Source organism: Rana temporaria, chromosome 2 (assembly GCF_905171775.1).
Source record: "Rana temporaria chromosome 2, aRanTem1.1, whole genome shotgun sequence".
NCBI lineage: Eukaryota > Metazoa > Chordata > Amphibia > Anura > Ranidae > Rana > Rana temporaria.
In genome coordinates, this window is record NC_053490.1 from 363,952,418 (window position 1) to 363,964,474 (window position 12,057).

The 12,057-nt window shown below is 45.6% G+C and overlaps 1 protein-coding gene across 1 annotated transcript in view; it reads left to right on the forward strand.

Moving 5' to 3' along the window:
* Window positions 1-12,057, forward strand: part of SORT1 (sortilin 1) — a 132,457-nt gene that overhangs the window by 98,730 nt on the left and 21,670 nt on the right. The window contains exons 15-17 of the mRNA XM_040337651.1: window positions 1,772-1,961; window positions 2,055-2,171; window positions 3,975-4,080. Coding sequence (XP_040193585.1) covers window positions 1,772-1,961; window positions 2,055-2,171; window positions 3,975-4,080 — 413 coding nt within the window. The remainder of the gene's footprint in view (window positions 1-1,771; window positions 1,962-2,054; window positions 2,172-3,974; window positions 4,081-12,057) is intronic.

The window sequence follows — 12,057 nt, forward strand, 5'->3', positions numbered from 1 at the left end:
GACAGTAAAATGGTTGCAGTTGCACTCTAACAGGAAGACTCCATTAACTACTAGAGCGCTCAACAGTGCCCTGGTAGTTAATTGAGAACCATAAACGGCTGCAAAAGTTCCCCCACTCGCTGTCAAAACTGGATCGGGAGTGCGGGTGCCGGTATGTCTCTACCCTGAGTACAACTGTAACCTGTTACATAAAATTAACTTATGCTTTAACCATTTTGCTGCCAGGCCCTGCACTCCAATTTTAAACTCAGCTGGCCGAAGCATTTTTGCAATTTCTCCATTGCTTTGTTTTTCAACTATGCCTTTTTGAGTTTGTAAGGGTGCACGGGTGCTGCCCCCTCTCTCCATTCACCCACTCTGACCAATGGATAGATTAATGCATTGTCTGCATGAGTCTAGCCATGGTTGCCGCGGTCATCCCCTATCTTTGCGCTGGGCCCCTAAATTACAGAGGCCAGGGGGTTTGAAGCACCCGATTAGAGCCATATGCTCTAAAAGGCTTCAAAATGGGTGAACTGCGAGAGCCATGCTTGTTGCTCGCAGTTCACCCAGCTGTGTTGGAAAAGCGAATGAATATTTGCTTTTCTAACACTGAACCGCTTTTCCACCAATCTCGGGTCTGTTACCAGTCACCTGATTGGCTGAAACGACAGGCGCCGCTATTGGATGCCTATCAGGAGAAAAGAATGGGAGATGAGGACGGCAGGAGACTCGTGAAGGACACCACTCATCGCGGTCACCCGCTGCCCCAGTTGCCACTGTAAAAGACCCCATGAAAGCACATGACCAGTAGAATAAAAAGGTGCTACTGATTTGTAAGGCCTTTGATATTTGCACAGATGTTTATCGAAACAATACTTTAACTAAGAATACTCTAAAATCATTATTGGGAGATAAAAAAACAGCACATTTCACTAAATCCCTCCTAAATGCATTCTAAATACAGAATATGAACCCGTGTTATGTTAATAAATAACAAATATTTATTCATTTTTAATTTGCGCCTTTTTGCAAAATTAGTGAAAAACGAATTTGAAGGTTTTCATTTTTGACCTACAGCTTTCAGAGTTGGTAAAAACCATATATTTTCTGAAACTACATGGCCTGTAGAATAAATAAAAAGGTGCTTCTACTTTTTAAGACCCTGCAATTATTGCGCAAGTCTTTATCAAAGCAATATTTTCGCTACAAATACACGAAAATCATTGTTGGCAGATACAAACAGAAAATTTTACAAAATTCCTGACAAATATAAAAGTTAAACCTGTATGGAGTTAAAAAAATGTAATTTTTTTTTTTTTATTATTTATTTTTGCGAAATGGGGAAAATCTAACGTACCCAAAAATGTATCTAAAAATCTGGCGGTCTTAATTTTTAACTAGCAGCTTTCAAGGTTTGTTCAGAAAAATTCATTTTTTTTTTTTTAAGGCACGTGACCGGTAGAAGATAAAGCAGCTGCTACTGATTTTAGGGCCCCTGCGATATTTGCGTAAATGTTTATCAAAGCAATATTTTTGCTAAAAATACACGAACATCATATTAGTAAATACAAATATAGCAACACTTAAAACATTTCTGCCAAATTCCTATTAAATATAAAAGCTAAAACTGCATTGAGTGATTTTTAAATATTTTGTAAGTTTAAAATTGCGCCTTTTTGATGAAATGGTGAAGGGATGGTGTGCAAAACTGTAAAAAACACTATTTATTCAGTAAGCAGAGACAGACCTGCCATCCACATGCTCAGCTTTTTTATTTGTATCTAAACAGGTGAAGATAAAGATTACATAAGTTGGTTGGCACATTCCACTGACCCAGGAGACCCCTCAAATGGTTGCGTTTTGGGATACAAAGAAAGTTACCTTCGCCTACGAAAATATTCTGTTTGCCAGAATGGACGAGATTACTTAGTGAGCAGTAACCCTGTGCCCTGTACTTGTACGCTGGAAGACTATATGTGGTAATGTTGTACCTGCATAACTCCTACCATCATATTTAAAATCCATACCACGTTTAAGTATGTGGCAAGTTACACAATTTATTTTATTTGCAGTGACTTTGGATACTTCCGTAAGGAAAATGAGTCGACATGTGTGGAGCAGCCTGAACTCCGAGGACACGAACTAGAACTGTGTATTTATGGGGAGGAGGAAGAACTAAAGACAAATGGGTAAGTGGGAGAATTTTTTTTTTATTATTATTTAATCGTTCGTTTACAAAAAAAAAATGTATACAGCCCTTTCCCTCCCTTCACACAAACATTAAGTCCTCTAGCAACACTTTGCTTTGGCATAATTTTTGGCCTTCAAAGAAATGACAATCTTTCCATGAATCACATAATCCTGTCAACCCAGAGGTATTTAAATTAATGTTGTCCTATAGTCAGTCACGGTGATTGGATATGGCCTCTCCCATGCTGCCTATAATTTGTTTGCCGCATAGGGACTAAAACATACATTCTGACACACTTTGTATTTCCTTTCTCTGGCATTAGTCTTATCAGCATTTTTGCTTGGCCTTCATCTGTGTAATGATCTCCCATACCATCCCAAATTGTGTCTCCATTTTGTCCAAGATCCTCAGTACATATTTCACCACTGACCTTGGAACCAGCAATCTGGCCCTCTCAAGGCTCTCATATTATCTCAAAGTTTACTAAACTTTTGTATAGTCGTTCAAATTCCAAATAGACTGTAGACTCCTACAATATCTCTCTTGTAAGCCAACAGCCACCTGCTGTTGGCTTACAAGAGAGATATTGTAGGAGTCTAGGCAAATGTCGTTCCCAGTTCCTTTCCTGTGACTTCACAAAAGTCCTTCGCATTTGTTTCAAGGTCCCTGTTAAATCCCTTTCAATGGATGTCAAATTTCTGAATGGTAAAGACTAGCTTTCCTACTGGGAGCCTGCATCAGGTTGGACACAAACTGCACACCTTAATAAACTGCACACCTTAATAAACTGCACACCTTAATAAACTGCACACCTTAATAAACTGCACACCTTAATAAACTGCACACCTTAATAAACTGCACACCTTAATAAACTGCACACCTTAATAAACGAAAACATTTCATTGAGAACTCCACTCCCATAAACTGCCTCAGCAGAGAATCAGCAATTTTGTCTGTTTTTGACAAAGAGCAGCATCATAGTCCCTGGGTGCCTGGTGCAATAGTCCTTTTCCCAAACTGCCAGCAATGGCTAGTAGCTGAATGATCCACTGCCACTATCTCAGGAGATTCATTAATTGCAGATAAAAATTGTACTGGAGCCCTATGAGCAACATCTGCTTTGTCAACCCTGCAAAGATGTAACAAACATCTTATACCAGAAAAAATTATGCATAGTCTTTGTCTGGTGATTCCCAAGTGACCTGCTAGGGATATTTTGTGGGTCATCTTTAACACGTGTCCCCTAAGTTTGTTGGGTTCAATGATCTGCTTTTTGACCATTTCTGCCTCACTGCTTTTAATGGTAGATACTCCTTGTGTACAGCTTTTCATTGACCCCTTTTGTTTTTCTCCCCCCTGCTGGAGGTTGGGAGCTGGGCTTCTATGCTTCGATCTGCATCCCCTCTTCTCTTAGAACAAAGATGTGTGTGTTTACACACGCACGCACGTACCTGTTCTGCCTCTCGTGCCTGTGATCGCTCGTGGCCAGCGGTCATCGCAACCGCCGGTTATTAGCATCGGCACCCCCGCTGTGCAGCGCCCGTGCGCCCGCTATCCCACTGGAAGGAACAGACTTGCAGCTACGACAGTCAGTGGGAACAAGCTGCCCTGCCGCAGTAAAATGACAGCGGCTGGTCGGCAAGCGATTAAATCATAGTTAATTGATTGGCCCTTTGTTCAAATGCAGTCTATGCCTTTTTTGTTTTCTGGTGTATTAAGTCACACTCAAATCGTGTCAATTTCATGAAATGGTTTAATTTCCTTCAAATTATTTTACCAAGCTAAATCTGGCTTTTATCAGATACCGCAAGATCCCTGGAGACAAGTGCAGCGGTGGCATTAACCCCACACGTCAAGAAATGGACATGAAGAAGAAATGTCCAGTTGATGCGCCAGCAAAAATGCAGGTAAAATATATATAAACACTGCCAGTTTCATATTTCATAAGGCTCATTATTTACATGATCTTCACATTTAAGAAAAAAAAAACCCTGCTGATAAAAATCTTTAAGGGGGGGGGGGGGGGGACGGACAAAAACAAATCCTGCTTTCTCTATACTAAGCCCAATGTCTGAGAGCTACCTTCATGGGGATTACTCCTTTTTCCTTTTGATCCATTGACCAACTCACCGGGGTTGATTCACTAAAGTGCAAGATCTGGTGCAGCTCTGCATAGAAACCAATCCGCTTTTTTTTTTTTTTTTTGGTCAAGGTTTAATTAAACAAGCTGAGGTTAAAAGCTGGCTGGCTACCATGCACAGCTGCACTATATTTTGCACTCTCCAGTTTGAGGCTGGGTTCACACTGGTGCGACAAGACAGCCGTCCTACTTTGGTTTCCGACTTTGCCCTGCGACTTGAAGCCTACATACGACCGATTTTCAATGAACAGGGATCTGACTTGGATCTCCGCCAATACCAGGCATTGTGTTTGGTATGAATCTTGAGAGGAACTCCACGTCAAATTTTAAATAAAAAAAAACGGCATGGGTTCCCCCTTCAAGAGCATACCAGACCCTTGGGTCAGGTATGGATTTAAAGGGGAACCCCTACGCTGAAAAAACGGTGTGGGGGTCCCCCCAAGATCCATACCAGACCCTTATCCGAGCACGCAGGTCAGTCGGGATTAAGATAATGCAACTGTGTGAATACGTGGTATTGGCTGGTAATTTTTGAAGAGAATAGTAGTAGCATAAGTAGAATGAAAATGTTAATACACGTATGTATATTATTGTATAATATTAATGCTGCAGAGAAAATAAAGAATTTATAAAAGGAAAGGGGGTGGGGACGAGCGAGCGGCCCCCCCTCCTGAGCCATACCATAGGCCGCTTGCACTGCCCTGCGGACCCCCCATCCCAAAGCACCTTGTCCCCATGTTGATGAGGACAAGGGCCTCTTCCCAAAAAAAAAAACCGCACTACACAGATTTTTTAGGTTATTTTATTAGGCAGCTTCGGTGGTCTTCTTCCGACTCTTTGCTCTCTGGTGCCTTCTCCCGCTCTCTGCTGCCTTCTGCCGGGCTCCTCCACTATCTTCTTCCAGCTCTTTTACTAGCGTTGGCACGGTCTTCTCTGTCTTTTCCCTCTTCTTTTCTTCCAAAGTTGACATGACCGCTGCAATGCCGTGTGCACCGGGCGCAACGATTTATATAGGCATGGGGCGTGGTCCCCAGGTGATGTCACCTGGTGACCCCACCCCTCGTGATGTCAGTCTCATCATGCCCTGGGGTCATTTGGGGGGGGGTTGTGCTATCTGGACATTTCAGGGCCTCTGTAACTGTGATAGGTAGTGAGGAGTACACTCACAATTTTACGCCTTTAGAAAGCCTGAAGGCGGTGCTTGGTTTTTGTGGTCCTGTACACGCGGCTAGGCTCCCAATATCTCGCACATGTGGTATCCTCATACTGGAGAAGCAGCAGAATGTATTTTGGGGTGTAATTCCACATATAACTATGCCATGTTTGAACAATATATAATTTAGTGACAACTGAAAAAAAAAGTGTAATTTTCCCGACAAAATTAAAAAAAAAATCCATGGACTCAACGTGCCTAACGGCAATATTATTTTTTATTTTAAATTGGGGTCTATTAGACCCTAGATCTCTCCTCTGCCCTCCAAAGCATCTGACCACACCAAGATCGGTGTGATAAAATGATTTCCCAATGGTGCTGTTTATATCCAGTGAAATCTAAGTCATGAAATACTCGTAGCTTCCAGTTCCTTAGGCCATAGAGATGATTGGAGCCCTTCTGCTCTCCAATCGGCTCTATGGTTAGCTGGCGGAAGCAGGACAGGAGAGCCAGAGAAAACCATGGAAGATGGTGGGGGGACGTTCCCTCCCAATGCTTGTAAAAGCCGTCTAGAGACTAATTCGCTGCTAGGATTGCTTTTACGTGAAAGCCGACCACTGGCTGAAAAGAATGATGCCAAGATGATACCTAAACCTGCAGGCATCATTCTGGTATAACCATTCAGCCTGTGGGCTCAACGAAAAAAAAGATTGATCGGTGGGTATGCCCACCATTAGAATACCTCCCTTCATCCACCCACTTCTATGATGTGATATGATGGGCATACATGCACCATTTTTTTTATTATTATTTTTTTTTTTTTTTTTCTCAAAAAAGGATGTTTATTGAAAAATATGGCAGACATACAGAGTACAGACAATATGTCCATTACATGACATATCCACTTTTTGTACATCCAAACAAGTCAGCAAAATGATATAATAACACAAAAAAAAAAAGGACAAAACGACACAACATTTCTGGAATGCTACCTTCTCCTACTAAACCATCACAGTTTGCATTATTATAACTTACGAAAATCAATGCGCTCTCACACTCTGGGATCCGCTCCATTGTTCACATAGGAACTATCTCCTAGCCCCCACCTCTTCCCCCTTTCATAGCGTGCCCCTGAACCGGTCTTAAATTCTCACCACCAGTCATTTATATGAGCAGCCGGTCTAGCACCAGCTCAAGCGGGGCTAATCAAGGTGAATTTAACCACGGGGCCCACAACAACTCAAACCTACCCCCCTGTTTCCTGTGCTGATAGATGTATTTCTCAGCCCGAAGAGTGAATCCCATCTGGGCTATCCACTCTCCCAGCCTTGGGGGTTCTGTGTCCTTCCAGTGTCTAAGGATACGTTTACAGGCCTGGAAAAGGGCCCTACCAACAGCCTTTTTAGGGTTATCCTCCAGTGGAAGGTCTTCTACAAGCCCCAAGATACATACTTTGGGGTTTTGTGGTATCTGAGTCATAAATACATCATTCAGTGTTTTGAGAACCCCCGTCCAATATAGATGTAGCTTGGGACACCGCCACATCAAATGGATGAGGTCTCCATGGTCCCTGGCACATCTAGGACAGCTGTCATCCTCAACCAGACCCATTCTGTGCATTCTGGCCGGGGTAAAATGTACTCGTAGAACAATGTATAGTTGTGACAAACGGTGTGCTACATTGAGCGAAGCCCCCTGTATGGCTAGTAGCGCCTCTTCCCACTGTTCTTCCTCAAATTCACCCACATCCCTTTCCCAGGAGTCCACCACCCTAGAAGGAAGGGCCGGTAAGAATTCTGTCAGTAACATGGCATACAAGCTTGAGATAAAGCCTCTGAAGCTGGTTATCCCAGTCATGAAGTGAAAGATCGGGGCAGGAGACAATGTCCAAGGGTTGTTTCCGGCCTGGGCCCTGATGGCATGCCTCAGCTGCAGGTAGTGGAAATGCATTGTCTGAGGGAGGTCATACCTCTCCCGGAGCTCCGCAAACGAAAGCAGACGGCCCCCGGAAAAGATATGCACCAAGTGTGTAACCCCGTATCTCCTCCAACGCTCACCACACGACAGAGTCATCAACTCCTCGTAGTATCGGTTGTTCCAGATTGGGCTGTGACCCGTGAACCCCTCTATGTTCTGCAACTGGCGGGCCTTATTCCAGATTTTCTGCATTAATGCATATGTGGGGAAAAGTTTATTGGACTTGGCACATTGCAGCGACTCAAGACCTGTCACTATGTTGTCCACGTCGGTCATGCGGTTTACTATATCGACCACCGGGTCCCCCTGTCCCTTACTCATAGCTCGGGTTATATGTTGTAGTTGTGCTGCCAGGTAGTACAACCAAGGATTTGGGAGAGCCAGCCCTCCCGCCTCCTTCGGTTTTTGTAGCTGTTCTAACTTAATCCTGGGGGGCTTATTAAGCCAAAGAAATGTTCGGAATAGTGAATTAATAATTCGAAAGACCCTGAGGGGGACAACCATGGGGGTGTTGTGTAAAATATACAGCAACTGAGGCATAAACACCATTTTTGTAAGGTTAACTCTACCTACTAAGGACATTTTCAATTTTGACCAGATTTTAATTTTATCTCTAATCCTGCTCACTAGGAGGGTGAGATTTAAAGTGATATAATCGAGTGGTTGAGGGGTAACCCAGACTCCCAAATATTTAAATTTAGTCGCCACCGGGATGTCTAGTAGCGAACGGTCCTGTGGGCCGGATGAGTCCAGAAGCATAATTGCGGACTTAGTCCAATTTATCAATAGACCAGAAAAAGACCCGAATGTTTGAATCACCGACATTGCTTCTCTGAGAGAGCCCGACGTATCGCCTAGTAACAACGTTGTATCATCCGCGTAAAGCATAATTTTTTCATGCGTCGATCCGTGCCAGAATCCCGTAATTGGGGGGGTTAGATCTCACCAGAGCCGCCAACGGTTCTATGGCAACCGCGAACAGCAAGGGTGAGAGGGGGCACCCCTGCCTGGTCCCCCTATGTAGCGGGAAGGGAGAAGATACTCTACCCTCCTCCCTAATAACCGCCAAGGGGGAGTCGTACAGGAGCCACACCCATGACTGAAACACCGGCCCAAACCCAAATCTGGATAATGTCACCCACAGATACTGCCACTCAATACTGTCGAATGCTTTGTGGGCATCCAGGGAAAGCAGCGCTCTATCCCCCCCATTATCCGCCGTCGATTGCATGTTTATGAACAGCCTCCTGAGGTTGATGGCTGTAGAACGTTCGGGTATAAACCCTGATTGGTCAGTGTGGATGATCGACGTGATTACCTTATTCAACCTTATGGCTAAGATTTTTGCTAGGATTTTAATGTCAGTTTGTAAAAGCGAGATTGGTCTGTAGGAGCCTGGGTCTAGTGGGTCCTTTCCTGGTTTAAGTAGTAACACTATGCTTGCCTGTCTCATTGAGTCCAGAAGACGCCGTGCCTCCCTGGCTGCATTCAGGGTATGAAGCAGCTTCGGAAGCACGACATTCCCATATTGTTTATACACCTCAATCGGTATACCGTCATCTCCTGGGGCCTTCGAGTTGGGGAAAGAATTGGCAGCCTCCGTCATTTCCTCAATGGTGATGGGGGTCTCAAGGGATTCTGCCTGGGACTCCGTTAAACACGGTAGCACTATCCCCTGCAGAAAGTCCAGAGTCTCCTCTTCAGTATGTGTTTGTTTTGATTCATATAGACTGGCATAAAATGTGACAAGTTCCCTCATCACCAGGTCGGGGGTGTTTACCAGGTTACCTCCCTCTGTCCTAAGGGCTCCGATAGTCGGGGACGTCTGTTGTGACTGTACTATCTTGGCTAATAGTTTGCCCGTCTGCTCCCCCTCCTCATAGAAAGCCATTTTGGAGAAGAAGCGCTTCCTGTCTGCCTTTGATGTGTCTAGTCTGGTCAGTGCATCCTGAGCCGCTATCCATGCCTCCCAAGAGCCCTCCCCAGAATTGGCTATGTACTCTGCCTCCAGTCGCTTTACCATCTGTGCTACCTGTTCCCTCTGCTCAGTGGTGTTACGTTTAATGGCGTTCACCTCTGCAATAAAAATACCCCTCAGAAAGGCTTTAAAAGCGTCCCAAGCAGTGTCTGTTCCAGGATAATCTGCGTGACTCCGCCAGTAGGCCACAATATCCTTCTCTATTTTTTCATGAGAGGGGAAAAGGTTGAGCCAGAATGCATTAAGCTTCCACGGTGCTCTAGGAAGAGTCGTAGAAGGCCTGACCCTCAGTGAGAGTAGGACAGGAGAATGATCCGAGACACTCCGGGGAAGATACTGTATGTTCTCAACAAACTGAGTCGCCGAGGTCGAGCACAGACACGGGTCAATTCTGGACAGAGACATATGCGTCTTGGAGAAGCAAGAAAATTGCTTCTCAAGGGGATTTTTCCTCCTCCAAGGGTCTACCCAACCTACCTCCTCCATGAACTTAGCCAACGCTGGCCTCATCATCCCCAGGGGTCCCCCCGGAGCGGGTTGTCTATCCAAGTACGGGTTCATAATCCCGTTAAAATCCCCTACTACCACCAATGGGATCCCAGGATTGGACAGCTGAAAGGCCAGGAGGGTACGCAATATCTGAGGACTGAACGGGGGGGGGAACATACACTGCCGCCAGAATGAGCGTCAGTTGGGAGATCCTGCAGAGTAAAAATACATATCTCCCCTCCTGATCCACTTGTGAGTCCAAACACTGAAAGTCCACGGACCTATGTATCAGTACACTCACACCCCTTGAATAGGAGGTGTGAGTGGAGTGATAGGCCCAACCTGCCCATGCAAATCCCAGCCAGGATCTAGTGTCAGGGGTCAGATGTGTCTCTTGTAGGACACATATAGCCGGGAAATGCTTCCTAAGGGAGGTAGACACCATGGTCCGTTTAAGTGGGTCACTCATACCTCTGACATTCCACGAAATTATAGCCATTCCCGTCATCATTTCACAAGTATATTGGCATCACATGTCATATTAACCCTCCACCCGCCAGAGCAGCTGTCATAATTATTCCACAGCCTGTCCAGTAACCACACCATAAATAGCAGTATTAAGGAAGAGAATGCAGTATACCTGTGTTTCAAAAATAGAGGCAAAGCCAGTAGAGAGACAAAAAAGCACAACATAAGTCGGCAGCTTCATACACACCACCAAGTCCCAGTATCGAATAATAGAACATACCCCCCCGCCCACCACAAAGCCATAGCAGGGTACGTGAGTGTGAGACAGCAGTTCTTCTATGTGTGAGACATATCTAGCAGCATCCAAAAAATAAAAAATAAGAAGTCAGCAGCACCAGAAAAAAATCAACAATTAACTGTGCAGCGTTCAGCCGCTGAGCAAAACTTGTGCCCATGTCGCACCACAGACGCAACCGGCAATCTGTGGTTCCAACCTTGCGCCTCAGCGGGCGCTCCGCATTTGGACCAAGTCGCATGTAGAACCAGAAGTTCAAATTCAAGGGAAAAACAAAAAATTCGTAAGGTAAACAGTTCGCTCAGTTCCTGAGTGGGAAAAAATCTGCATATATTGTTCTCCCGGTCTCGCGACCGCATGAATATAACTGAAAAACAGTTGCCCGGTGGGTATCAAACAAAAACAGGAGGGTAAGTCGGCTTACCGTCGAACTCTGCAGTCCAGCATTTCAGGGTGAGTCAGTCCGCATCCGCCGCTGGTTCATCCGCTTGGCGAAGCAGGTGTTCATTCATGTCGAGCCACGATGAGGCCTCTGTCGCAGATTCGAAGAACTGGGCTCTACCGCCTGCAATAATTCGGAGCTTGGCAGGATACAGCATAGCGTAGTTAGCACGCAGGCGTTGCAATCTTCTCTTCACTTCTCCAAATTTGGCCCTGCGTCTCTGCACGTCCGCAGAGAAGTCGGGGTAGAAAGACACCCTCACACCATTAAATTGAATGTTGCGCCGTTCCCTAGCCAATCTCAGAATAATTTCCTTGTCCTTAAAGTTAAGGAGTTTGGCCAGCATGGTGCGGGGCGGGTTGCCAGGAGGGAGAGGTCTAGGTGGTACTCTGTGCGCCCTCTCCACTGAATAAAAGGGCGTAAATGCGTCTTTGCCAAAGACCTCTTGCAGCCAGGTCTCCACAAATGCGGTGGGGTCCCGGCCCTCCGTTTTTTCTGGGAGGCCCACTATGCGCACATTGCTCCTCCTCAGACGGTTCTCGATGTCTTCATTACGGTTCTCGTTAGCCGTCACAATCCTGGCCGTAACCTGCAACTCTCTAATCAGGGGGGCCACTCTGTCCTCCACCTCACTAACACGACTTTCCACCGCCGTGGTGCGCTCTCTAATTTTTTGAAAGTCATGGCGGATCAGTCCCACCTCCTCCTTCAAACCCCCAAAGTGATGTTGCAGGGTTTGCACTGAAGCTGTGCATTTGTTCACTGCTTTCAGTATTTGGGCCAACGTGGGTTGTTCAGCGCCCTCATCCTCCTCTTCCCCCATCTGCATCCGCATCTGATGTATTCTGGGCTGGGGCCTGCTGGGAGGCCTGGGCAGATGAGGGCCCGTGTGTCAGTGCATGAAAAATGTCTGGCGTGGCGTCCAGCTCCTCGTCCGAGGGG